This window comes from Malurus melanocephalus, unplaced genomic scaffold (genome assembly GCF_030028575.1).
Source record: "Malurus melanocephalus ecotype Western Australia unplaced genomic scaffold, MMel_1.1 scaffold_1025, whole genome shotgun sequence".
In the NCBI taxonomy this organism is placed as follows: domain Eukaryota; kingdom Metazoa; phylum Chordata; class Aves; order Passeriformes; family Maluridae; genus Malurus; species Malurus melanocephalus.
The window spans coordinates 54,116-81,794 of NW_026624257.1; the positions used below are offsets into that span (position 1 = coordinate 54,116).

The 27,679-nt window shown below is 47.4% G+C and overlaps 3 protein-coding genes across 4 annotated transcripts in view; 2 read left to right on the forward strand and 1 right to left on the reverse strand.

Moving 5' to 3' along the window:
- The window catches only part of LOC130585961 (polyadenylate-binding protein 2-B-like), a 3,375-nt gene extending 729 nt beyond the window's left edge, over window positions 1-2,646 (forward strand). The window contains exons 2-8 of the mRNA XM_057386655.1: window positions 474-663; window positions 786-894; window positions 1,312-1,376; window positions 1,761-1,867; window positions 1,943-2,030; window positions 2,116-2,261; window positions 2,607-2,646. Of these exons, the coding sequence (XP_057242638.1) occupies window positions 474-663; window positions 786-894; window positions 1,312-1,376; window positions 1,761-1,867; window positions 1,943-2,030; window positions 2,116-2,261; window positions 2,607-2,646 (745 nt within the window). The remainder of the gene's footprint in view (window positions 1-473; window positions 664-785; window positions 895-1,311; window positions 1,377-1,760; window positions 1,868-1,942; window positions 2,031-2,115; window positions 2,262-2,606) is intronic.
- A 2,018-nt stretch (window positions 2,647-4,664) lies between these two features.
- On the reverse strand, window positions 4,665-7,698 carry TRAPPC2L (trafficking protein particle complex subunit 2L). The gene is given in 6 exon segments (XM_057386656.1): window positions 4,665-4,723; window positions 4,969-5,153; window positions 5,875-5,954; window positions 6,063-6,150; window positions 6,548-6,720; window positions 7,649-7,698. Coding segments are annotated over 6 exon segments (618 nt in total). The 5' UTR covers window positions 7,682-7,698.
- A 39-nt stretch (window positions 7,699-7,737) lies between these two features.
- Window positions 7,738-27,679, forward strand: part of GALNS (galactosamine (N-acetyl)-6-sulfatase) — a 42,196-nt gene continuing 22,254 nt past the window's right edge. The window contains exons 1-11 of one of the 2 annotated variants that reach the window (XM_057386658.1): window positions 7,738-7,860; window positions 10,366-10,489; window positions 11,706-11,780; window positions 12,723-12,825; window positions 15,011-15,154; window positions 16,029-16,095; window positions 16,203-16,330; window positions 17,029-17,168; window positions 18,350-18,453; window positions 23,895-24,031; window positions 26,477-26,579. In XM_057386658.1, the coding sequence (XP_057242641.1) occupies window positions 7,765-7,860; window positions 10,366-10,489; window positions 11,706-11,780; window positions 12,723-12,825; window positions 15,011-15,154; window positions 16,029-16,095; window positions 16,203-16,330; window positions 17,029-17,168; window positions 18,350-18,453; window positions 23,895-24,031; window positions 26,477-26,579 (1,221 nt within the window). In that variant the 5' untranslated portion in view covers window positions 7,738-7,764. The remainder of the gene's footprint in view (window positions 7,861-10,365; window positions 10,490-11,705; window positions 11,781-12,722; window positions 12,826-15,010; window positions 15,155-16,028; window positions 16,096-16,202; window positions 16,331-17,028; window positions 17,169-18,349; window positions 18,454-23,894; window positions 24,032-26,476; window positions 26,580-27,679) is intronic. The other variant, XM_057386659.1, reaches the window with a different exon arrangement.

The following is a 27,679-nucleotide window of genomic DNA, read 5'->3' on the forward strand; positions in this document are numbered from 1 at the left end:
TGCAGTGGGTTCAGCTTCCCGCTCACCGTGGGGAGAGCTCGTTCTCCTGAATGGGAGGGCGTGTCCCTTTGTGCGCCCTTCGGGATGCGGGTGCGATTGTGCCTTTGCTGCGGGAGCCAGAGCTCCCGGCTGCTCCCTCTCTGCAGCTCTGCTGGTGGCCATGTCCTGCCTCAYCTTTCCCTTCTCTACCAGGTGGATGGGTGCACCTGAGGTCTGGTTTTGGTTTAGGGGAGCTGCTTCCAGGTCCCCTCTGGGACCATGAGCTGGGAAGTGACTCAATATGAACTGGGGACCTCTTGGTTGCACTTTGCAGTTCTGGGGTTTTGCTGCTCAGAGAACAAGCTGCATTTGTGTCACCTGTTCATCCTTCTCCTGGAGACATCCTGAAAGCCTTTGCCTGGCTGAGGTTGTGCTGTTGCTTCCACCTTAAATGGCTGTTGATTAAATGCTTTTTTGCCCCTTTGTGCAYCCAGTTCTCTCTTCCTGGATACTTCAGACATTTGGTGGCAGGACCCACCATCCCCCCAAGCAGAGGCAGCGTCCTGGGATATGGCAGAGCTGGCAGCTGTGTGTAAGGCAGCAAGTGAGAGCTCAGAGCCGAGCCACCAGGAGGGGAGCAGCACAGAGGAGCTCGATGGGCAGGAGCCAGATGTGCAGGACCCGGTGAGTGCCTGCCTGCTTGGGSAACCAATTTTCCCCGGTGGCCAAAGGAAATGGGGAACTTTTTACACCTGGGGTGTCCCTTCTCTGTGTGCTGCTTGTGCAACTCTCGGTTTGGGATTCAGGAGCTGGAGGCCATCAAAGCCAAGCTGCTGGAGATAGAGAAGGAGGATAAGAGGTTGAGGGAGTTGCAGCTGGAAGCTGAGAGCCACCTGTTCATGAATGCCGAGGCAGGTATGTGCTGTCCCTCCAGGGACACCCCTGGGGCACAGGGTGACAGTGGAACCASTGTTTGGCTCTGCCTCGCCAGGCACCTGGGATTGGACATATAAGGTGGGGTCCCAGGCCTGCTGTGGTGCTAATGCAGATTCTGTCAGCTCTTACCAACTCCCTGTGTGGGCCCAGATGCAGTAAATTAATTTAGTTGCATTTAATTCAATTAAGTAATTGAGTTTAGCACCAACAGCCCCGGTAGAGGAGCCACTGCAAAGAGAAAAGGGGTGAGGGGGTGGAGGAGGAGGCAGCAGTGTGGGGTTTGGATACACATGGCTGTCACAGTGATGTGAGGAGCTTTGCAGTGTGCCAGCTGGGTGGTGGCTGTGCTGGGGTGCTGATGTCCCTCTGCATGTGACAAATCCCTCCTCTCCACAGTTCTCTTCCCAGTGACAACCAAGGAGAAGGTGGAGGCTGACCAGCGTTCTATCTACGTGGGCAATGTAAGTGGGAGCAGAGCCCTTCCCACGGCTGTGCCCAGCTGGGGCTCTGTCCCAAACCCCTGCCATGGGGCCAAAGGCTGGCTGTTCCCATCCCAAGTGTTYCTCTTCTGCCCTGCCCAGCCTGGGAGTGTGGCTCAGCATCTGTGTGGAATTCTCAGCCACTTGCAGATCATCTGTTGCAAGTGCCAGCGCCCCAAAGSCCCCTGGAAGCTGTGGGTTGTGTGGTGTCACTTTTCTCCCCAAAACCGGGCTGGTCGTTATTTGGATTTGCATTTCCAGGCTGGAGCACTGAGCTGGGAGGGTTCCCTGAGGCTGTGCTGGAGGGGTGTGAGTGGGGCCAGCTGGGCTCTCTGCCTCCCACACCCACTGGGACTGTCCTTGCAGGTGGATTACGGGGGCACAGCAGAAGAGCTGGAGTCTCAYTTCAACAGCTGTGGGCTGATCAACCGGGTCACCATCCTCTGTGACAAGTTCTCAGGCCATCCCAAAGGGTCAGTGCTGTGTGCAKGGAGGGGATGGGGTCTCTGGAGCTCCAGGGTGTCTCTGCTCACCCTGTTCCTTCACAGATATGCCTACATCGAGTTTGAGGAGCAGAGCTCTGTGAAGGCTGCGGTGGAGCTGGATGAGAGCGTGTTCAGGGGCCGTGTCATCAAGGTGAGAGCTGGGGGTGCTGCACCCACCTTTCTCCCACCCCTGGGTGCCAAATCCCAGCTCCAACAGCCCTTCCCCACCTTTCCAGGTGCTGCCCAAGAGGACCAACATGCCGGGTATCAGCAGCACCGACCGCGGTGGCTACCGGGGCTACTTCCACTCCCGGGGAGGGCTGGGCCGCTGGGGAGGCTACTATGGGGGGCAGCACCCCAGGCTGCGAGGGAGAACCTACAGGTGAGTGCTGGGCCAGGGATTCCTGGTGTGTGGAGCAGGATGGCATTCCCTGCCCCTTGCTCCAGCTCTGCTCTGTGCCTCCTCCCACCCTGGCATGGATGGGAGGATGGAGAAGGGCTCTGGCAGGAAGGAAATCTGAAAAATTGGTGTTAACAGGAATTCGGGGAGTGGTGGGTGGGTGTTGCATTCCCAGCCTGACCAGTCCCAGAGCTGTGCCTGGATTTGGGGTTGCCYTGGTTTTGGGGGCACAGCTGGTGCACAAAGGGGAATCCTGGCCCTTGGAAGGGTGATGGAGCAGGGTGCAATGCCCTTGTGCTTCAGGATTCTGGTTTTGTTCCTGTTTAGGGGTCGGGCAAGGCTGCTGCCTTGGTATTTTCCATACTAGAAAATGCTGGACTGCTGGTGATGCCGAAGGGACAGAAATGAGGAGATGGGATTGGAGAGATTTAAAAATATGCCTACCCAAGCCAAAAAACAGATTAATTTTAAAAAAAAGCCATCTGCCTGGCGGTGAGGATTACTGGTGAGCCCCGTGCTGGGCTGCAGGAGGGAAGATGGGATCTGCTGCATCCCAGGAGAGCTCAKCCCACCTCGGCTCTGCTCAGGAGATGGCACAGAGGAAAGGCTTGTTCCAGAGAAAACTCTGTCCTGGGAAGGGAAGAGCTCTCCTAGAGCATCAAGTCTCCTCCTTATCCCGTGGAAAAGGGCAATTCTGAGGGTTTGGTTTGCCTCCTGGCTGTCTGGATGCCCTCCATGAGCCTCCYTCAGCTCTGCCAGCTCTTCTACAGCAGCTGGATGCTGCCTTCTCTTCTCCTAAGATCCTAAAGACTGTATTCTGTCCCAAAACAATGGAGAAAGTTTTGGGTTGCAGCTCAAGATCTGTTTGCTGGGGAGCTTTACCTTCATCAGCCCTGTGGATGGGACCTTCCTCTTGGGAAGGAGCTTGATGTGGTTTGGGTCTGGTTTTAGCTCGCTGTGTTTGTACAGCCAGGACAGGGAAAAAAACATCCTTTGTTTCTCTGGAAGTCTCTGTGGTAGTTAAACAAGACCTGGGTGTCACAAAACCCCTTCCCCTTTTTTTATTTTGGATGTCAGCAATTTCCTCTTTCCTCCCTCTGTCTTTTCTTCTAAAGCTCCTGGGATGAAAGGTTGCTCCTCATTTTCCTTTATTTCTTGCAGTAGCTGCACTACAAAATCACCTTCACTGATGCAGTTCTGGCCTGCTCTTCCTCTTTATTCCCCTCACCATTCCTGCTCTGGAGTCACACTTGGGGATGGTGGCAGCCCAGCTGGAGGCTCAGGACCAAAGTGCACCACAGGGGCTGGGTACCAGGGAGAAGAGAAGGTTCCTGACCCTTTCTTTTCTCGTTGATTTTCTGTTCACGAGCTCTGAAGTTGTTTTGTTTTCAAAGGAAAAACGTTGTGTTAGAAGAGGCAGGCCAGGAACCCCAACAGGCAGCATTCCTGGGGGGAAGTTCTGCATGGAAATGGGTTTCATTATGTAATTCTCCCGCTAATCTTTCRGGATCCTTGGTTAGGATTCCTCTAACCCAGATGCAACAGATGCAACTGCCTCCTAAAGCAGCTTTTCACAGCTCAGGGGCATTGCCAGGCTAAAAATCCCACTGATATTTTTTTTTCCCTTTAAGATCTCTATTTTTTTACAGCTTGGGGCCTTTACTCTTCATGTTGTGTTGATGTTGTGCTCAGTGCTGCTGAGACTGACCTTGATTTGAGCTACCTTTAGGCTTAGACTATAAACCAGCTTTTTCTAGAGCTTCTGTTTGATATGATAATTAAGTTTTGAGATTTATTTTTTTAATAAAAAATACTTAGTGGTGTTTGGACTCTCGTGGAAGAGGCAACACYGAGTGGCTGTCTCTGAGTGAAAACAGCCAAGACTTTTAGATTAAAATGTTTGGGGATAGCAGTGSACAGCTGTGCCTTTTGGAGATGCTGGGAGAGGCTTGAATCTCCCATCATTTTCCAGGTGGTTGTTGATAAAATGTGTTTAAGTTCTGTTTGAGAAAGTATTTGTAACTGTTCCTTACTTTTAAAATAAATGATCCTGCTGTGTGAACTTCATGTGCAGTTCTGCTTTCTCCTGGGACCCTCTGGAGCTGGGCAGCTCTGTTATTTTTAACTGRTTTCTGATTTTTAACTGATGAGGTGCATGGAGTAGAGGTGAGAAGCACTGAGCAGCTGCTCCTGCTTGCATGGCCTCTGCTGAGCCTGGAGTGATGGAGCTGGGATGCTTTTCCAGTGCAATTTGTGCCTTTTTTCCATTTAAATACCTGCTACTGATTTGGGAGTCTTTAATTAGAACAGCAAGGAGCTGCAGGGGGGGGAGATGCTAATGGGGATTAATTTGGGATGAGCAGGCAGCTGTGCAATCCTGATGGTTTAATCCATGGGTGGATGAGGTGGATTTATTCCAGCTGTGCTACCTGTGCTGGCAATCACTGTGGATAGATGAGGTGTAAAGTGATAACAGCAAACTGAGAAACCCAGAAATCATCCCAGGAAAGGATGTTGGAGCTTATTTTGTTCTAGTGGGGTTTGGAACAGCCTGGGACAGCAGAAGGTGTCCCTGCCCATGGCAGGAGGTGGAATCAGATGGGCTTTGAGGTCCCTTCCCACCCAAACCACACCCAAATTATGATTCTGTGACCAGTGATTTCTGCTGTGCTCAGGTTTGCTCGAGTACAAATCCAGGCAAACCTTGCAGGCATCAGGTTTATTTTACAGAGAATAAATTTTAAATTATTACACAGAATGGAATATTTACAGCATTGCAGGCATGCTCCTGCACACAGGGAATGTTTCCCAGGGGGATGGGAAGGGGTTYAGCACACCTGCATCATCATGGAGTTCACCATAGTATCAAAAGCCCTGCAGAGGGAAATAAACACAGATTATTAAAGGCAGCAGCTCATTGTGCACAGCAAAGCTTTTGTAACAAAACCACTTCCTCACCCTGCCTCTGCCTGGCTTTTTCCCTCAGCTGGACATGGGGTTTTACTCTGTACAGCACAGGTTGTTTTAATTAAGCTGAAGTAAGAACAGGTCCTATCCTGCTTGTAGCCCTGTCTCTGCAAAGTGTAAAAGAAGTTGTTCTTGCCTAGGCCATAGAAACTCCTAATCTATTAAAATTCCTTGTGAGATTACAATGGGACCACTGGCCCTTGCACATGAGGAATTCCATGTGTTGAATGTTTGTCCCTATCTGAGGATAAACCCTGGACAAGGACAGCTGATCACTCTAACCTGTTCTACATACCCAGATTTTAATACTCACAATTATCAAGTTTGCAAAACCCCTCTAAGACCATAGAGTCTAACCACTGCTTACCTCTTTTTTTCAGGTAATTTTTTCTCCCCAAAAAATACATTTTCTCGACTTAATGTTTGGAACATCAGTTGAGGGTGGGAGTGAGAGTTCAGTGTAGGTTTTTATGGCACCATCAGTTGTTTGTAAGGTARACTCCTTAAGGTATTTAGAGCACACACACCTGAACTGGCCACCCACAGAGCTGGTCCTGTTGCATCAGGGGCACCCTGAAAGTTCCACAAAGGTGGCAGAGACAGAGATCCATGTGGACAACCCACTCACCTGGAATGGATCCTGTCCCCAGGGTTATAGAAGGGGTTACACATGATGTCTGTGTAGGAATTGTGCAGCTTTCGGAACATCTGCAAAGGGAGTGGAGGTGTATTCATTAATTTTTTTTGTTTCTCAGCACTTCCTGAGTAGCTGGAGGGAGCAAAGCCACCGAGGTGGCTCTGCTTTGGTGCACTCACACTGCGGATCTCGTTGTCCCTCAGGGCTGTGTTGGAGGAATCCACCACCATGACAAACTTCACCTTGGAGTTGGTCACGTAGCCATAGCTGGGCAGGGGTTAAGGCTGTGCTCCTGACACACCAGGGSCTGGCAGGAATGTGCCCAGAGGGACACACTGAGAGGGAACATGAGGGGCAGACACGGAGCTGTTCTCTCTGTGGGTTGGGACAGGGCCAGGGGAAGGCTGGAGCTGTGTCAGGGGAGGTTTGGGTTGAATATCAGGGAAAGGTTCTTCCCCAAGAGGGTGCTGGGCATTGCCCTGAGGCTGCTAGAGCTCCAGGAGCATTTGGACAGCACTGCCAGGGGTGCCCAGGGTGGGATTGTTGGGGGTCTGTGCAGGGACAGGGGTGGCACTGGATGATCCCTGTGGGTCCCTTCCAGCTCAGGACATTCTGTGATTAAACTAAACCCACAACGGCCTGACCAAAGGCATGACAAAGATACACTTTGTAGTCTTCAGTGGGGTAGAGCAGCCCCAGGTACAGCTCCCTCTGGTCCACCAGGGCTTTGCCCATGGCTGAGATCTTCTCATCCACCACATCCAGGGAGGTGTGCACAGTGTAGTGGAACTTCAGCTCATTCTCYGTGGGGACACTCCGGATGTAGAGAGGGTAGTTCTGGGGAGAGGACAAATCACCCTGACTGAGCCATGCTGATCTGTCAGAACTGTTTAACCATTTATGCTCACAGGGCAGCTCCTCTGGAGCGCTGCTGTCCCTGTGGCAGGAGAATCATTTGCACAGGCTCAGGTTTCTCTGCTCTCCTGTCCCAGCAGAGCCTGGGCTTGTCTCCTCCCAAGGAAAATTCCTCTCCTCTCCCAGGAGCAGGACAGCCCTGAGCACCCCACACTGTCCCTGTGCTGGCTGTCCCACCCCTGCTCCCCTTCTTCCCCACTCCCCTCTATCTGCTCTGTTCAATCCAGACCCCACAATCTGAGATCCTGCCCATTCCCCTACCCCTCACCTGCCCGCGCAGCCCAGTCCTGTCAGACCCCAAACCCCGAGCCCCAAACCCCACTGCCCCCACCTGACCCATGTTCCCCACAACCCGAGGCCCAGCCCGTTCCCCGCTCTGCCCTCACTGCTCGGCCTGGCCGTAGTCAGGCCCCACACCGTGTCCTGGCAGTGTCCCCGCCGTGTGTGTCCCCGCTGTGGCCGTGTCCCCGCCGTGTCCCGTGTGTGTCCCCGCTGTGGCCATGTCCCTGCCGTGTGTGTCCCCGCTGTGGCCGTGTCCAGGCCGTGTCCCATGTGTGTCCCCGCCGTGTGTGTCCCTGCCGTTTGTGTCCCCGCCGTTCGTGTCCCCGCTGTGGCCGTGTCCAGGCCGTGTGTGTCCCCGCTGTGGCCGTGTCCCTGCCGTGTCCCGTGTGTGTCCCCGCTGTGGCCGTGTCCCCGCCGTGTCCCGTTCGTGTCCCCGCCGTGTGTGTCCCCGCTGTGGCCGTGTCCCGTGTGTGTCCCCGCTGGGGCTGTATCCCCGCAGTGTCCCGTGTGTGTCCCCGCTGTGGCGGTGTCCCCGCCGTGTGTGTCCCCGCCGTTGGTGTCCCCTCACCTCTTTGGCGATCACGGCGATGCACACCGCCATCTTGGCCCCGCCCCTCCCGGCCGGTCACGTGCGGCGCGCGCAGGCCGTGTGGCGGTGTCACGTGAGGCGCGGGCCCGGTTGCCATGGCGAGCGCGGCGCTGAGGCCGCTGTGCCTCTGCTGGCTCCTGGGCCCCGCCGCCGCCGCCACCCCAAACATCCTCCTCCTCCTCATGGACGACGTGAGTGGGGGTCCAAGGGGGGAGTCCCGGCGGGCGGGGGGTGGTGGCTTCTCCAAAATGTCACCCCGCGCGGTGTGACATGGATCTGGAGCGTCTCCCTGAGGAGGGGACGCTGAGGGAGCGGGGTATGGTCACTGTGGAGAAGGGAATGCTGAGARGGGATCCCATCAATTCCTATAAAAGTCTCCAAGGGGTGTCAGAGGGTGGTGCGGGGCTCTGTTCAGTGGTGCCAGTGACAGGAAGAGCAGCAATGACCAAAAACCAAACCACAACAAGTTCCACTTGAACATGAGGAAGAAGCTCTTCCCATGGAGGATGCAGAGCCCTGGAACAGCTGCTCAGGGACAGCAGAGAAGGAATCTCCCTGTCTGGAGACATCTGAAACCCACCTGGACATGTTCCTGTGTGCCCTGCTCACAGGAAATAAAATGCCCTGTGCATTTTATTCTGCCCTGCATATTTATTCTGCCCTCCAGAGCTCCCTTCCWACCCTAAWGATTGTTAATYAYAAGGAGGAGGTTGGTGGCCTCCTGAAAAACTAAGCAAGAAGAAAAGTAATTCTACTMATTTTTGCTATCTGAGTTGGGGATGTGTCGTGGGTTTAAACCTGATTTTTCCCAAGTTCCAGCAAATCCCCCCCACCACCAAAAATCGGGCCAAATAAAACCATGAYAGGAGGWAAAAAAGACAATAAATCGGKCCAAGTAAAACCATGACAGGAGGAAAAAAAGGCAATAAATTATTTAAGAGCAGAAATAATCACAGATTATTTCTAACCCAAACTCTTTTCAGTTTTGCACCCATGGCCACATGAATAAGGAAATATATCCATTCCCAGCAGGTTCACGTTGCTGTCATCTTCCTGCTTTGTTTTTCTCCTAGTATTTTCTGGTCACCTTGCAGGTGTATTTATGGTGGAAATGTATTTGTTGCTGTTTGAAGCTACTCAAGGAGCTCACGAGGGTGTGCAAACCCTTCCCACCTGTTTGCCAGTTTATGCTGCCTGTTGTTTCCATGGTGCTCCTACACTSCTGAGTAGGAAAATCACCTTTCCTTCCAGCCATCTGAGCCTCTGGCAGTGTCTGGAAGGAGCTGCACGGGGAGRTTTGGAGTCCCCATCCCTGGAGGTGTCCAAAGAAGGYCTGGATGTGGCACTRAGTGCTCTGGGCTGGGGACAAAGTGGGGATGGGGCACAGGCTGGACTGGGATCTCTTTCCCATCCTCAGTGATCTGTGATCTCAGTTTTCCATTCAGGAACATTCCCCAGCTCCAAGCTGGTATTTGTAATTTTCCAGAGGAAGCTTTTTGGAGCAGTGATTCTCCCCTTCCAGAAGTGTTGCTGCAGCACGAGGCACAGCTCCTGTCTGGAGCTTCTGTGAACTATTGATTTATTTAATATATTCATTAAAGATACATCTCCCTGGGTTTTTTCCTTGATCCTCTGGGACTCTGTGGAATTAGAGCAAYGTGAGATTCTTTTTGTCTTTCTTCCTTGATGATAAAGAAAAATCGAGAAKTCGGGGGTGAATCCATTGAAACCATTTTAATTCCACATCCCGGTGTCAGGGGGAACCATTTAATTGCTCCTCATCTCAGAAACCAGCTCTGCAGCTCTCCAGCAAATTTTCTTTTCTAAACTGGAGGCACCAGGTGGTTTCCTGAGGATCTGGATGCATCCCAGCCTGTGCATCCATTGCTCACCTGACACACACCTGGATCAAAGGAATCTGCAGCCTTTTCTAAAGCACAATAGAACCCGCAGCACCTGGGGTGAGCCTAATGGCTCATTAAACTGTTCCCTTCTGGAACCTTCTGCCTGAAGCTGAGCTTTTCCCWGTAATGCTTTTCAGGAGGAACACAGACACTGTGATGAGATTTTATGGTTCTCCTGGCATGTGACCCCTCGGAATCAGGAGGAAGAACAGGGTGAAACCACCATCCTGCAGATAAGCACAGTGACATGTGATGCCTCTGGCAGATTCCTCTGCCTTTTAAAACACTTCCTTGCTTTTCCTGCAGTGCTGCTTTTGAGTTCAGACCTTTTCCTTGTGCTTCCAGTTCTGCAGAGGGATAGATCCAGAGGCTGAGGTGGAATGCTGGGGTCCAGCACAAGGAAATGTGGGCAGGGACTGAAGGCTCACACGTGGCAGCTGCACAGCCCCGAGTAAATCATGTGTAACTTCCTCTTCCTCCTTGCTCTGGGTGTGCCTCAGGCCTCTGAGTAAGAGTGAAGGCACTGGGCTTCTTACAACCGCTTTAATACCTGTTAATAAATCATTTAATCCCACATTTGCCTCAATTTCCCACCCACCRGGGAAAAGTGTAAGAGTTCCCTGCTCCACAGGGCTGGCAGAGATTGTTTTTGTCACATTTGTGAAGTCCTGAGTAGGGAGATGAGCACAGAAAAAAATTATAAATTAAAGGATACAATAAAAGTATTATGTCAGCTCAAAAATGGGGCTGTGGAAAAGGAGTTCTCCATCTTGTGGTGTGTTCCTTTTACAGATGGGCTGGGGGGATTTGGGAGTTTTCGGAGAGCCTTCTAAGGAAACTCCTAACCTAGACCAGATGGCTGCAGAAGGGATGCTTTTCCTGGATTTCTACACTGCCAACCCCCTCTGCTCTCCCTGTAAGTAAACTGCTGTTGAAACCATGTAAGCATGAGAAACATCTCCTCCTGAGAAGGTTGGGGTGTGTGCCAGCCTCTGACATGAACTAACAACCAAAGCAGWGATTGCCCTCAGGCCGGGGATTGGATTTGCTGCTTTGATCTTGTGTTCTGCTCCCTTTTTATTTATGTTTGGATTGGAAAACAGACAGTTTTCAGTTCATACAAAGCACTGGTTCAGTGATCAGTCCACCTAAAGGATTCTTATACCATTTCACTTCAGTCATTGCATATTCCAACCCCAGTCATTGCGTTTTTTTCATCTTTCTCATTTTGGGTTAGAAAAAGCAGGATCTAAATTGTTGCTGAATATATTTGGTCTGATTCTGTTGGCTCTGGTAAAACTTTCATGCAAGGAAAGGCAGCAGGTTGTGTCCTGCTTTTGACCCTGGTGTCTTGCAAGGCTCCTRGGACAGGGACAAGAGATAAAAGGAATGTTTGGGTCTGGGAGAGGCAGATATTTTTCTCCTTATTGTTTTTTTTCTGTGAGGTGGTTTCTTTTTTTGCTTTCTTTTTTTTCCTCAACCATGATCAGCTGCCAAGAACTGGAACAAAAAATGAAGAACAGGGGCTTTTTATTTGGACTCTCATTTAAGATAGCACTTGCCAGTGTGTTGATGATGTCCTTGCTCAGAAAAGGCATTTAAAATATGCTGAAATCCTGCTATGTCCAGTGGTGGGACTGCTTAAGGTTAAACATCTGTTTAAATGTTCCCTGCAGGCAGGACTTGACTTTTATTGTCAAAGCTGGACAGCTCTTTCTTTGTATTTCATGATTTTTGTTCAGTCAAGCTTGAAAGCTTAGCCTTGAGCATCGAATCAGTTTGTGCTAGGATTTCCTCTTTAAATATATGATAAATATATATAAAACTGAGAGATAAGGGTTGCTCCATTGACTGTTCAAAGTAATGACTCTTCAGTGTGGATAATTCAATAAAGGGGCCAAATTTCACTCAGATTTGACCTGGAATAACTCAAATGATGCATCAGATTCTGGCTCTCTCTGCAGCTCACCAGGCAGGGGAGTTCTGCCAATTCTAATGTGAGTGATTTAGTGGCTGTCTGTGACAAGAAGGCACTGGCACACTTCAGTGTATTGGCCTCATAATCCTGCAATCATCTTAATATTAAATACAGAATGTATATAAATATAAAGAAATGTTTGTGTTGTTTGCAGCAAGGGCAGCACTGCTGACGGGCCGGCTCCCGGTCAGGAATGGYTTTTACACCACAAATGGACACGCCAGGAACGGTAGGAGCCTCATTCCTCTTCTCCCTTCCTCTCTTGATTTCCCTCTGTGCCCTGTAGGAAGTTTCTCTGTGGACAAAGGAGATCTTCCCCTTGGATTTTTCAGAGCAGCACCAAAAATTGTCCCTGCTAAGTGCTGGTAATRAGCATGAAATTCATTGCTTCCTCCTCATCGAGCAGAAAACCTCCTCAAATGAAGAGAATAAASCAGGCTGGTTGATCCATTTGTTTCTGCTGGCTGAGAAATGTTTCCTCTGGGCAGTGGGTTTGGGGTCTGATGAAGGGAAATCACATGGTGCTGCTGTTAATACCCAGAGGGAAGAACAGGCTGCTCACAGGTTTATTCAGCAGGCAGRTTTCCATCCAGTTTCAGAACAGTTTTACAGCCCTCTGATGCTTCCAGGGAAGATCCCTGGGTKAATTTGGATCCCAGAGTGACAAATGCCACGTGCTGGGACACAGCTGGGCAAGAAGCAGCAGCCAGGGATTGATTCCCAGTGCTGAGATTCTCAGGGGCTGAGACAGAACTTTTCATTTCTTTCAGCTCTTGCAGTCTGGGCAAATTTATTGGTTCTTTGTTTTARGAAAAGCTGCCTTCTTTTCAGAAAATAGAAGGCAAATTTACAACATGAAGACAACACCTAAAGCASCTGATTTTTTCTGACATCCCCTTTAAAAGGGTCTCACCTTCACTCTGAGCTGGCAGCTCCCTTTATTATTTACCCTCGTGCACAAATGGGTGGAAATCTCCCTGTGGTCTCTGGATCAATTTATCCTCTCCATCCCATAGGAGGACTTTCAAGAAATGACATTGCTGGAACTCCAAATTAATTGCTTTTTCTGATCCGATAACACTGCTTTTAATATTAAGTAGCCATGAGCTGTTTGCTGTAATATTTTTAAGAGTCAGAAATTTTGATTTGATTTTTGATTTGTTTCCCACAGCGTACACTCCACAGGATATAGTAGGAGGAATCCCAGATTCTGAATTACTGCTTCCAGAGCTCCTGAAGAAAGCTGGTTACATCAATAAGATCATTGGCAAATGGTAAATTTATTTGGAGRTCTCTTGCTTTGAGATTTCACTCTGTGTGTGTTGGGGAGGAGGAGTAGAAAAACTCAGAATTACAGAAAAAAAAACTGTTTTGAAGCTCAAATGTCCAACTTTGGATTCTGTGATGRATCTTCCCCCCTGCTGGGATCAATTCCTGAGTGTTCCCGTTACAAGTACTTATATATATTTCATACAAAGAGTTGATGGGGTTTTATGTGTTTATTTATATATATATTTAGAAACTCCTCAAATCTGTGCTTTCATCCATACCTCACACCACTTATTCAATGAAAAACCACCAGGATATTCTGTTGGAATTTGCCTTAAGCACCTACATGCTTTTTATCTTTGACTCCTGCTATATGTTGGGTTTCTTGTTAATAAACTGAATTCCTGTGGAAAGTAACAGGAATTTATTTATCAGTTTCATTAACAAGYTGGAGAAGGGTGAGTTTGCATTGTGGTTGGATTCACCTGCTGAAATTGGGAAGAAAGCAAAGCACCCTACGACAGTGAATTATTTATCAGCACAAATCCAAGCAGGAGAGTGGCCCTGAAGAATCAGCTCAGTGGGCTGGGTGCAATAAGCTGCAGTTCAGTGCTAATAAATGTAAATTCATACACCCAGGGAAAAGGAATAAACAAGGCAAATGCAGATTGGTTCCAGTTCTTTGCAAAAAGGCAAATCTGGAAGACCTGCAGCTGTTATCAGGATCAGGACTAAATTGGAATGTGCAGGGCGTTATTGTGCATCCAAAAACTTCTCCTGGATAGGGCTGGGAGTGATACTGAGCAAGTGGGAGTGATTCCTTCTCCTTGGAAAGGTGTAAGGAACTGCAAGGTACCAGAGTTAAATTGCAATATCATCCTGGSCACATGGAGATTTTTAAGGTTTTCCAGCAGAAAATTTTCTTCTTGTTTCATCATCRCTTCCAAAAGCTTTTCAGGGGTCCTGTGACAGTAACTAAATTCCATTTCTAAGCTTTAATTTTAAGTTTGCAAGTCCACTATTTTCTCTGACTAGTATGGAATTTGTTGTGTTTCATTAAATCTCAGAGTTTTGTGCTGTGAGAGGCAGAGACTGATCTGCATCTCAGTTATTGTTTAATGTCTCTCTAAGTTCTCTAAGGGTTTTCTTAGAATAAGAATAATAAATTATCTCCCCTGTTGTAAAAACACCAGGAATATCTTTGTATTCCTGTGTGTGCWAATGGGAAAAGGGTGGAATCCTGCAGGTCAGGCTTGCAGTGSTAGTTACATCCCCAAGCTGTAATCATAGCTGGAATGATGGTTATTTCTGTAATAACTCTGTTTGGAATAGCTCAGAGTAACTCCAAGGATCATTTTACTCCAGGGAATGCATTTTATGCCCTTTATGTTCAGAAAGTGCAGAGGGACTGGCACAAAGTGGACAAGGGGCAGATCCAGGCTCATGAATGGAAGCTGGAATGATTAAATAAGCATTAAGCTACCAAGATTCCCTTTAGAGACAGAGAAGTTGGGTATTCTCTGTCTTCAAGATGCTGTAAATGCAGGAAATGTAGCATTTATTGTACAAAAACTGGAGATTAGAGAGGAGCTTCATCTGGAAGTTAAGGATGGAGGATTYTCAAGCTGCACAGTAGAGAGGAGCTGTCATTGGGAGTAGCTGAACGTGTTTTATGTCCACATGTGYACATAAAAACCTCATTTCATTTCCATTCAGGTCTCTTTGTACCATTTTGGCAGCGTGAATACWCCATAAAGGGGATGAGGATGGAATGGTGCATTTCATGAGCTCTGCCTTGTGTTTTTACAGCTCAGTGGGATAAAAGGGACTTGTCATAGATCAGAATCCTTAAGTAAAACRTTATGTGCATCTCTGCAGTGGTTTGGGGCAGTGTAGTCCAGCAGTGCTGATCATCAGGCAGCATGGGAGAAGACACCAATGGAAGGAAAAAGTGGAAAACTGATTGGAGAGTAAATAAAATGGAATATAAGTGAGCACTGGGGTGAGTCTGCATGRCTGTGCTTGCAACAAGTGTGAGAGAGCTCAAGACACTGCTCTGGAGTCATTGTGATTGAAATGCTTTGTGTTTTTATCATAGGCAAAGACTGTGTTCTTGCATGCTGTTTGATGAGCTGAGTTTCTGCTTCTTTGCAGTAGGATTTTAACTCAATCTGTTGCTTTTGTTGGCAGGCACTTGGGGCACCGGCCCCAGTTCCACCCCCTGAAGCACGGCTTTGATGAGTGGTTTGGATCCCCAAACTGCCATTTTGGGCCCTATGATAACACAGAGCGCCCCAACATCCCTGTGTACAGGGACTGGGAGATGATTGGCAGGTAACTCAGCTTCTTGCCTGGAACTGGGATTTGCTGAGCTCTCCCTGCTGCCATTACAGCTTTATGGGCTTTAGGGTCTCTTCCAACCCAAACCATTCTGGGATTCCATGATTCTGTGGTTAATAAAGATCCAAGACCCACCTGGAAGCTGCATGTGGACAGTGTGGGGATGGAGAGCTGCCCTCCCAGAGCTGTTTGCTCATCCCTGGCACCCCAAAGCTTCCTGGGAGGATTCCACTCCCATTCTGTACTGAAAGACCTCTTTGTTCCTTCTCTTCCTGTTTGGATAATGTTGTGTGTGTTTGTGTAACTCCATTCTGTGCTCCCAGTCTGCAGCCTGTGCCCTTCTTGTCCATTCATTTTTCAATCTGGTATCATCTCATTTCACTGCTGTTACTCCCCTTAGCACTTCCCCAGGCCCTTCTCTCCTTTACTGCTGCCTAAAGATCCCTCTACAATGATTCTTCCCAATCAGCCCCAAGTTCTGCTTCCAGGATTTCTTTCTCACTGAAAGTTGTTGTGTATTTCTGATTTTTTGACTCACATTTCACCCAGCTCTCTATGAAGTCCCATGAGATTTTTAAGCAATTTGCCCCCTTTCTAACAGCTTAACAGCAAAAGGCCAATCCCTCAGGTTTGTCCCAAACTGGAAGTCATTAATTTGGATCGAGCTGTGTCACCACGTTCTCCCATAAGAACAATTATGGTGACATATTTTTAATATCTGAAGAGATTTTGCTGAGTGTGAACTGTGACTTGCTTGTCACCTCCTCACACAGGGGAAAAAATCTTGACAGGAGAAAAAAAATCCTTTTTTGTGATGTATATTCCTTAGGATTGATTTTTTTTCCTCTCTGATTCCTTTTATCTTAAGATACTATGAAGATTTCAAAATTGATCTGAAGACAGGTGAAGCCAACTTGACTCAGCTCTACCTGCAGGTACTATTTTAGTACTGCTTTCTAAGCCAAGGTGACTTTATTTTTTTTTTTTTTTTTTTAAAGAATTCAACAGCAGAGGATAAATTTGTTTTTATTGTTGTTTACAGGAAGCTCTGGATTTTATTAGCAAGCAGCAGGCCAGCCAGCAACCATTCTTCTTATACTGGGCAATTGATGCCACCCACGCTCCTGTTTATGCCTCCAAACAGTTCCTGGGCACGAGTCAGAGAGGGCTGTAAGTGCTGCTTTTGGGGMTGTTGSTTTKYTTKGGGTTATTTTAATGAATGCCTCGTGCTGCAGAAGCAGCCACCCTCAGCAGTGGTTGGTAGATCCAAGARTATGGATCACTCCTCAAGAGTGTGRGTGCTGAAGTGCATTATTTGCYTGGATTATTCTTCCATAATTTGGCTTTAATCTGAACTGAAGATCATGTGGCCCAAGGGGATGGGGGGGGTCTCTAAGCTCCTTTTCCAGTTGTGTGAGGAATGAAATGCTGTCTGTGGCACAGATGATTTTTTAGAAGGCTTTTGTATGATTAGTGCCTGTTTTAAAAGCCTATAAATCAGACAAGCAAATAGAAAAGCACTCCTAAAAATGCAGTTTGGAGGAGGCARAGAGCTCTGTAGACACTGTGAGTGTTGCTTCAAAGAGTTTCTAACTGTAAGCAAAACTCAGTCCGTGGCAAGGTGGGTTTTCCTCTGTTGATGAATTTTATAGCTGAATTTCTCTGTGCAAGAGTGGCTCACACCTGAGCAAATTCTGACCCTCAGTACCCCAGAGGGGCTGCTCTCTGCAGGTAAGAGACACAAATTCAATACACAAARATGTGTAAGAGAAGAGTTTCTGCAGCATGGATCCAAATCAAGCCCACTGAACTCATTGTGTGACCCTTTCTTTGCTGCTCTCAATATTCTGCATCTCATTTTGCCCCAGGTATGGGGATGCTGTGAGRGAAATCGATGACAGCATTGGGAAGATCCTGAAGCACCTGCAGCAGCTGGGCATCAGCCAGAACACCTTTGTGTTTTTCACCTCTGATAACGGGGCTGCCCTCATTTCAGCTCCCAAACAAGGTGAGGCTCAGCTGAACAAACCCAGCCTTGGGAAATCAAGGCTTGGATCTTTCTCTCTGAGGAGAAAAAGACCTGTGTGTGGGCTCTGAGTTATGAGTTAGGAGAAGCCTCAATAGACAGAGTATTTATGYTTAGAGTAATTTATGTTCTGTGCTTCTGGTCACTGGTGGAGGAGGYGTCCTTGGCCAAATGGATTTTTTCCTGCCTCAGTGTTGCTGTTACCTGTGTGTATTTGCACTGTCAGGGAGGGAATAGTCTGTAATTTATTTAGAGCCAGGCTCAGTAACTTAGCAGGGTGTTTATTCTCCATCTGCCAAAAGCATATTTCAGCCTTCTGAGCGATTACAGAGAGTTCAAGAGTCCCTCATTCTTTAGCTCTCATGAAAAATATGAAGAAGAGAAACAATTTTTGTTACCTCACAAGTTCTCCTTTGTTTAAGTGATGGTTTCTCTGAAACAAATCATTGCAAATTGATTTTAGAACCTTCTCTCTTCTCTTTGGAGGCAGAGTTGTCTTGTGGTTATTGAACCATGGAGCAGGGAGTAACCTGAGTTCTGATTTCAGCTCTGGCTTTGACTCTGTGTGACCTGGAATCAGTCATGAGACCTCCCTGGTTGTTCCTTGGCCAGCTGAGCTCCAAGGCTGGGTTAAAATTCCAGATATTCCTGCAAAGCCCTGGCCATCTCTGAGAGTGAACATTCAGGGAATGCAGGATTATTTATCTCACTCTTGYACCTTCATCTAATATTGCTCTGGTACTTTAAAACTTAAAATCATTATGAAGAAATGCTATTTCTGCCTGAAAGTGTCAGATTTCCTTTAGCTGCAGACAGCAGTTAACACCCTTAGAGGGAAGGAAAACACCAGTGAGCTATTTCCTGTTTGTGTTTGGGGTTTGTTTTTCATTTGCTTGTTGATAGAAAGGTGTGTTTAACTGTCACTTTCTCCTTGTTCTGACAAGATGCTCCTAAAATTTCATCACAAATGGATATTGAAAAAAAAAAAAACAAACCCACAACACAACAAACAAGAAAATAATGACAAAAACCCCAACTCTGGACATGTTGTTTGAAGAAGCATCCATGCAGAAATGAGAATTTATTTGAAACCAGCCTGGGTGACAGTGTCCTTTTGAAATGCTGGTATTTTGTGGGGTTTAAGGCTTCTTTTCTGTGCCTAGGAGGAAGCAATGGKCCTTTCCTGTGTGGCAAACAAACCACCTTCGAGGGTGGCATGAGGGAGCCAGCCATTGCCTGGTGGCCCGGCCACATCCCTGCAGGAGGGGTGAGTATCTGCTTTTGGCAACCCTCAGCACCCTTGGGTGCACTGCAGGGAGTGCAGGGRTCCTTGCTGGGCTCAGTGGGCTTTGCTCCACACTTTTAACATGCCCAAAGTACTGGTGTTTGTGTAAGTGAGGAGCTGTAAGTGAGAAAATGAGGCCATTTGAATGCAGATTTGCATTTAGAGGGTCTGTGCTCAGCTTTGCTGTGAGCACCCAGGGTCTGCTCCTGTYTCCCTGCTCTTTTCAAACCCTTTACTCCTTTGGACCTCAGTGTTTGAATGGAGTATAAAGACACTGCTCATGCTGTCCCATTCCAGAGCAGGAATTTGTTATCCCCACTYTCCATGCCCTGAGGTATTGAGTGCTTTGACCCTCACATCTCTCATTTTGGTGCTTGATGAGAGTTCCACTCAGACAGCACACGATTGCTCTGTGCTGCCTGTACACAAATGCAGATATGATCACTTCAAAATAACCCCCAGTGGCACTGCCAGCCCCCCTTGTCCCAGCTCTCATTATGGGAGGATGCAATCAATCCTGCTGCAGGCTGGGATCACAGGGATAGCACAGCCCCCTCCCCTTGATGAGCATCTCTCAGCCCTGAAGAAAGTGATCCTTCATTAACTGGGCACTGTGCTTGAGCCTGCAAACTGTTCATAAATAAAACATTTCTCGTTGGAAGTTGCATTCCATTGGGGTGCTTTAATTGARGCAGGCTAATGATAATTTATCATTTACATTTAGGAGGCAGCTCAGATCTGCAGCTGAGGGCAGGAGGGTGGTTTGGTTTCATTATTTTTCAAGAGTTCACCAAACCTACCAAGGATGGTTTATTATTTTTCTAATTTGAAATGAAAACAGTCTTTTTGTTTAAATTTAAACATTTCCATAAAGCCTTTGCAAGCCAAGTACAACAGCCCTGGGCTAGCAAAGGAGAACATGAAACTGCAGCTGAGTGTTTTGTTTGCTGGGTCCAAACTAAATAATGTGCTAAAAGTAAACATGCATTATAAATGGGGAYGAGAAAATGCCCAAATTTAAAAATTCTTTCCATTGTAGTAACTCTGAGGATAATTAAGAACAGGAGGAGAGAGAAATCCTCGTGCCTGCTTCTTTTCTGGCTGGCTGGAACGCCTCTCCCAGGTAGTTTTTGGGAGCTGCTGCTTGAATTCCTGGGAAAAGGCATTGTGTTTGCAGGATGGGTTGGACAGCTGAGCTGCAGAGTGTGCCTGGAGCTCCCAGATTTTGGGATGCACCCGAAATCCCTTCTCCACCATGCCCACATCACCCTGGAGCACGGGCTGAGCTTTAACCCCTCATTATCCTGGGCTCCAGCTCGTGATGCTCCCCATGCCAGGTGGGTGCCCAGGCTCCTGGTGCTCCATGGGCACCTTGGGAAGCTGCTGCTGATCTCCCTGCCCAGGATATCCTGCTCTGCTCCCTCCCAGTTAAACCCAGKGGGATGTCCCTGCTCAGTGACTGTGTGACAAAAACTCACCTGTGTTTTCTGCTTGTGTTCTTGCCTTCGAGGCTCCAGCACTGCTCCCTCAGCAGCCCTGACCACAGGTGAGAGACAAYGTGTCCACCACTACATTTTTGGATTTTTTTTTGTATTTTCCTGTAGCTCACCACCCTCTGGATGAGTTTTAACTCCTCAGCCCAAGTCCTGTGCACTYCAAACAGCTGTAAAATGTGGGATAACTTCTTCAAAGTCTCGTTGCTCCTTTTAAAGAGTTGAAGGAAACAAAGCTGAAGGGTCAGCTCCTTCCTGTGCTGGGTTTGCTGCCAATGCTGTTCCTTTCCAGCCCTGGGTTTGAGGAGCAGGGGAAGGAAGGGCCATGAACAGCTGGCACCAGGAAAAGAGGGCTCATGTCACTGGCCAGTAAAATCCAGGGTAGAAAGCTCCTTCTGCTGATGGGAATGCTCCAGGGAGACCTCACTGCAGCTGTTAATGGACTTTTCATACAGGCAGATAGTGCCAGGACAAGGGGCAATGGCTTCCCACTGTCAGAGGGCAGAGTTAGATGGATTTTGGGAAGAAATTGTTCCCTGTGAGGGTGGAGAGGCCCTGGCACAGGGTGCCCAGAGTAGCTGTGGCTACCCCTGGATCCCTGGCAGTGCCCAAGGCCAGGCTGGATGGGGTTTGGAGCACCCTGGGACAGTGGAAGGTGTCCCTGTCCATGGCAGGGGTGGCCCTGGATGAGCTTTAAGGTGCCTTCCCACTCAAACCATTCCAGGATTCCATTATTCCACCTGGCACTTTATTAATAATTGTATTGCTATATAATTTGGGCTTTTTTATTATCTATTAAAGAGCACATTTGAGTGCTGCAATAAAGGAGCATCTCTTGATCTAAACACAAGCAGTGAGGGGACAGGGTGGGAGCACCTGCCAGGCTTTGGAGCTCGGGTTAATTGGTGCAGTTGGCTGGTTTGCAGGTTTTTGGAAGAGGAAGATGCCTCAGGAGTGTGTGTTGCTCTTGGCATCAACACTCAGTGAGTTCTGGTCCCCCATCAGGAATATTTATCCACACACAAACAGCCTTGCTGCACTTCCCTCCTCGGCTCCGTTTTCCAGGTGAATTCACAACAAATCAGCGTTTCAACATTCCCCACATCACATCTGCCTTCTGGAAGGATCCAGCTGGAAAAAAAAAAAAATCATATTCTGTTGGTATTTGAATCCTCCTCCTCTCTCCCCTCGCCCTCCTCCCCTTCCTCTCTCGTGCCTGCTTCCTGAAGGAGAAAAGAACATATCAACCCAAAGACAGCATTGCAACCTTTTCTTCCCTATCTCCCATGGGGCGCAAATTGAAATTGAATTAGACAGGGATATCAGGTCTGCTCGCTGTGATAACTGTAAAAGGATTTTATTTAAAAACACCCTGACATTTGTTCACCCAGTTTCAAATATTTAGCTTTCCTCCTTTCCATTCCTGGCGGGGGCGACTTTATTAATTGTCGCCTTTGATTCAGAGTTAAAGCTTGAAAGAGCTGATAACAGCGCTGGGGACTATTTCTTCCAGCGCYGTGGCCCACAGCAAAAGGATTTCATTTTCTTAAAGACGTTGTGTGGATACTGAGAGTTTATTAAAAAGAAGGGGGGGAAGGAGGGGGGAAAAAAAAAATCCGTCCTTACGTGCGTAATACCGGCTGTTCCTCACTGATACAGCAATATCTGATCTCCCTCCGTTTATATATTATTTATTTTCTCTGGGCTGTTGCCCTCTCCGGATTTTTCTTTTTCTTTTCTTTAAAAAAAAATGAAATAAATAAAGGAAAGGCAACTAGAATGAAAGGGCCCTGTTGACAGGAGAAAAATGGTAATTTTTTTATTTTTTCTCTGAAAATACTTCAAAGTTTTATATAAATATTAACCTTTTTTTTTTCCCCCTTTTTCCTTCTTCAATGTGGTGCTGCAGAGCACAGATAAATCCAAGTGGCTGTGGCATGGGCATTTAATTTCCTTAAGAAGTTTTCTCTGCTTCACGGCAAAAATGTTGTCTGAGACCAGAAATGTAATTGGATGATTAAAGAGAGTCATCTACATCTGGTGCTGGTTAATAAGGGCCAGGACAAGGGGAGCGTGGTGGCCCCCCAGGATTGTCCCCACGTGCTGGATGAATGAGGTGACATTAAAGGCACGAGCCTGAGGTCAGCCATAGCCTCTTATCAAAAGATTGAGGCGTGGGGATGGAGCTACAGCAGCAAAAGTGACTTTGGGATGTGCTGGGGAAATGGTGAGAGCTCTGATTACACGAGGGCTCAGCCAGGACTGGCTCCTGTGTGAGCTGCAGGGGCAGGAGGGGTGGGATCTGCTCCTCCTGGAGCTCTGCAGGTGGGGATGAGCTGAAGGAAGAGCTCATGGGGGCTTTGAGCATTTCCAGGGATGAGGCAACCACAGTTTTTCTGGGAAACATCTCCCTTCATCCTTCCCATCCCAAGGACAGGCTGAGCAGGACTTTTCCCAGGCTTATCCCAATTTATCCATGGATAAATCCTGAACTCCAGAACCCAGAAACTGTTGATCTCAGTCAACTGATCCAGCAGCTTTCCCAAGAATTTCCAGGCTTCCTCTTGTGYTTGAAGCTTTGCACTTTGTTTCCTCCCCAGGAATTGTGGCAGGATTCTTGCATGCAGCTTTAATAAGATGTGTTCCTGCCAACACCTCCTGATGAATGAAAGCCATTAAAAATTGAAATGACTGTAATCAAGTAATGTGATATTGTAATGTTAAACTTGTAATTAGGGCCCTGCATGTTGCTTTCTCCAGTTCTTTTTTTTCTTTTTTTTTTCAAACTTCTTAATTCTTCCTTTGTTCATCCCAGTCTCTTAATACAAGGTTTAATGTCCCAGGAAAAATAGCATTTTTCCTTTATTTWTTTTTCCTCTAAAGCCAGCATCTCAAAAAAATTCATTTATCATGTCATCATTTGTGGTATTTAAGTAATTAAWGTCAGCTTAGAGGCTGGGGGTCTGTTTGTGAGTGGAAGGATTCGGAGGTAAAAAGTCTTTGATAGTCCCAGCATTGTTCTGTTGGGATTGGGCTTGGATTCCAGTCAGAAAATGCTTCTGGACTCACAGATGTGGGGTTRTATCCAATGGTTTCTTGTTTCCCAACAAGTGAAATGGCTGAAAATGCTCTTTTCATGTCACATCTCGTGCTGGTGCATCCTGGYGCTCTCGATTTAGAAGTATTGCTTWAATGTWGTGTGTCACTGACTAATTAAACACCCTACAACAGCTCCCACAATCAGGGTGGGAGCAAAGATTCASAAAGAATCAGGCAGAACAGACTTTGTAGGGTTTTAAAATATAAATAATTAAGAGCAGAGAGATGACTATGGATTCCAAGTAAGGAGAAAGGGGGGAAAAAAAACCCTTGCACATCTCCATTGAAGCCAAACCCAGATGTTTTTCTCCCTTATTAAAATATGGACTAAAAATACCACAACTTTACAGTTCTTGAATTGTTGGAAATGGTTTGCAGATGAAGTCATCAGGCTCTTTTTGTTATTATCCATCTATCCCTGTGCTTTCTGGGAACTCTCTCAGGGTATTCTGGACTGCAGAGATGACCTGGAAAAGGGAACAAATCAAAGATTTTTTTTTCCTTGGTGTAAGTGCTGATTTTTCAATCCACAAATGAGCTGGAATTTGCTAAATTAAGTTGAACCCCGCAACAACACGCTCCTGGAAAATGGATACACAGGAGTGAGGAGAGGGAAAGTGGGAAAAATGAATCAAAATGCAAATTCTCCCTGGAAGTGGAGAAATAGGAATTGTTTCCTTTGCTTTATTATTTTCAAGGAGTTTGCTGGTGACTGCAGCAGTGTAAAGGGAGAGATGCTCAGGGAGCTTTGGAGGGAACCTGTTTCCATGAGGATTTTCCTGAAGGGCTCTTTGCAGATGCATTTCTGTTGTTTTTTTGTTGTTGTTGCAGGTCAGCCATCAGCTGGGCAGTGTGATGGATCTGTTCACCACCAGCCTCTCCCTGGCGGGTCTGCAGCCTCCCAGTGACAGACAGATTGATGGCATCGACCTTTTACCTGTCATCCTGCAGGGCAAGCTAATTGACAGGTCAGTTATTATCCCTGAGCTGCCAGCCCTGTTCCTGCCTGAAGGGATGCCAAATTTGGGGCTGGTTTCTTTTTTTTTTTATTTTTTTTTTTTTTAACACAAGCTCACAAATATTGATGATGAACTGAATGGACACAGCTCTGCTCCCCCTCCGTGCTTCCCCCTGCTCTGCTGGAACAAGCTGAGGTGGGAATTCCTGACATGTGGCATGTTGCCATACAGTGGAGTCTGGGGACAGATGAAAATGTCACAGGGTTAGCAGGGATCCCTGGAACAACATATGGCACTAGGGGAGATAAAAGCCTGAGAACTGGAGCCTGGCTAGGGGACAATACATTATTTATCACTGGAAAAGCRGCTCAGAGTGTGCTGGGTCCTTGTCCTGCTGGAGGCTGTGCTGCTGCAGGGGTCCTGGAAAAACAGCCCTTCCCAAGGTCTGGGTCTGGGGGTGCTCCTGCAGGGACAGATTGGGGTGACAGACCTGGAATCATTATGTACTGACAGCAAATATCCTATTTTATTGCAAGTGTCAGAGGTTAAGAGAGGTCTTGGAAGTGGGATTTTGCTGAGGAATTTGGCAGCCAGGGAAATCTGGCTACAATCATATTCTTGGGGAGATGGCAAAGAAATTTAAGCATGGAAGCATTTTTTGAGCTCTTCTCATTGTTGGATGAAAGCCTTTGTGCTGTGAAATTCCTTTTGTGCCTGTTAAGCAAGGAGCACACCTGAGTGTTACCTGCAGGAGCTTTGCAGGTTCCACAAAAACAGCCTGGCCCATCTTCAGGAAGTTTGTGAAGCTTCTAGAACTTGGTTTTTTTTAAAGGGAATTGCATTGTTCCTTTGGTGCTGTTTGTGTTCCAGTAACATTCATTCAAAGCACATTGTGGCTTTTTTTCATTCTTTTTTTTTACCCCACCAGACCTGACCAGGACAAAGTTTTCACAGCCCCCAAAAAACTTCACAGGAGATGCAGTTGCTGTGATCTTTTAAGCTTAAGGATGAAAAAGTGGATGGGGGGTAAAAGTCAGAATAACATAACAGAATATTGAGCCCAAGCTGGAATCCTCCTTCAAAATGGGAAATACATATTTTAAAAAGGGAAGGCCTAAAACCTTTAGTCAGAGGGCCACATAACTGGTCAAGTATTGGATGTTGATGGCAAGGAAAAGGAGACTGCAGTATTTTGGGGAATATTTTTGGGAGATTTTTGTTGATGGGACTGGTTCAGATCAGGTGCTGCACTTTGGCAGGTCCCTCACTACCTTTATTTCACTTCCAGCTGTGTTAAGGATGCAGGAATGGGCACTTCTGGGAGCAGCTTTCCYTCCTTCCTGGGACAAAGTTGTTTCCTCTTTGTTCCTGGTGGCAGCTCCTGGTGACAAAGGAGGGAGGCTCATTGTTTGTGTGAGGCTAAAAGAGCTCTAAGGCCACTCCTGTCATTCACACAGGGATATTTAAATTTCACCTTGCATTTAGGGACAGGTTTTTCAAGGTGGCATTCCCACAGTGAGTCGTTTCTAATTTAGAGAGTGACATTTGAGAGGGAAAGACAAAGGTACCCCCCTGACAGTGACAAACAGCTCCATCCTCGTTTCCTATCAACAGCCCAAAACAGCTGGAGAGAGGAGCTGACCTCTTGTGAGGAGCTGCACCAGCAAATTAACCCCCTCTCCTCAACATAATCCCTTCCAGTAAAATTTTGTGCAGTTCCCTAAAAAAAACAGAGGATTGTTTTGCCGGGAAAACCAACAGGAACGTTGTGGGATGCCCAGGGAAGAGCACAGATGCAGCGAGTGAGATGCATTTCCCGGATGAATTATTAATTAGGGAAACCTCTGGGAACGAATGCAGCTTTAGCACTATGTTTACATGCTGCAAAGTGAGGTTTGGGGGCAAAAAAAAAAATGGAGAGGAGTTAAAAACACAGCGTGTCTGGCTGCCAGGTTTTTCCATATGGAGTTTCTCGGAGATGTCATCCAGAACACGCCAGCATCTGGTGTCCTCCTGGCCACCCTGTCCGTGTGACACTGACAGCTTGATGGCAGAGCTGTGGAGCTGCCTTGGTGCTGCTGGGAAACGGGGACTGAGCATCCCAGAGCTCGAGAATCCCATTTTTTTTCCCCTCCCACCCAGGCACTTGAGAGCCGCTTGACGTTGAAACCGCCACGCTCCAGAGGAAATCCCAGGGGCTGAGAGTTCAAGGATTAACAATCACTGGCAGCCAAGCTGGATAATGTTTCATTCTTGCACCGTGTGAGCTCTCAACTTGATGAACACTTTAAGAAATGTTAATTGAAAACCTTGCAGAGGAGACTGTGAGGAGGCAGCCTGTTCCTGCCTGATATCCACATGGGAAGTGGGATGCCATTAAGGGGTTTGTGGTTTTATCAGGAGGCTGRGCCCAGGCTGTTGGCATTTCTCACACAKCTCTGCTCTCCTTCCCAGGCCTATTTTCTACTATCGTGGCAACGAGCTGATGGCAGTGAGAGCTGGGCTTTACAAAGCTCACTACTGGACMTGGAGCAACTCCTGGGAGGAGCACAGCAAGGTAACAACACCAGGATCTGTCCTGGAAGTCACCTTTAAACTGGGAGATGTCACCATGCTTCAGTCTCCTCAGAGCTACCAGAGCTGCTGTGCAGGTTTATGTTGGATWTTCAGAATATTTCTGCTCCAAAAGGATTGTTCAGCCCTGGCACAGCTGCCCAGGGAGTTGGTGGAGTCCTAATCCCCCGATTTGACAGCCATATGGATGTGGCACTTGGGGACACGGGGCAGTGGTGGCCTTGGCAGTGCTGGGGGAACAATTGGACTGGATGATCTTAGAGGATATTCCAATTGAAATAATTCTATTATCATAAAAAAGTCCAAGGGGACTGGTCTACCACCCCCCTCTCCTGAAATCAGGGACAAGGAGAGGAAAATGAGTAAATTCCATGTTGTTCTGAGGGATACTCCCTTTAATCAGCACTTAATCCCCCTTAATATTAAACTTCTTTCCCTGCTGAATTCTGAGCTTTTAGGTGTTCCCTTATGGTTGGACTCCTGATCCTTGTGGGTCCCTTCCAGCTCAGGATATTCTGTAATTCTGGGAAAATCTGGATACCACACTGACCATGTGTCTCCCAATTCCCAGCACAAAACACCTGCTGCCCCAAACTATTGAAATGGAACTGGGGTGAATTTGTGGGGTTTGTGATGGTTTGAAAGGAAAGCTGTAGGAAAGAACAGCAGTGGTTGAAAACAGTCAAATACCTGTGTTTCATCTGTTATCAGCAGCTCTGTGAGCCCRCATCACACTGTGTGTAACATTTCATTTCTTTTCTTTATTTCCTGGCTGATCTCCTCACAGTTAGATGTCAAGCACTGTTATTTCCTTTTCTTTCTGTACCTTTCTTAGGCTCTGAACTCTGGGGCATTTGCTGAGTGGCAGCTTCACACGTGTGCCTTGCTGGTGATACCTTTAGACAGGAGCCCAGTGCATTAAAGCCCAGCTCTCAGCAGCCCTGACAGCAGCCTGGGCTTGGGGAGGGATTGTTTGCATGATTTATTTTTTATGCCTGTTTTTTTTTTTTAACTTATGGAAGGTCCTCAAGGCATCACAGGTGCAGAACTAAGTGCTGGTGACATTTGTGGATATAAAAGTGC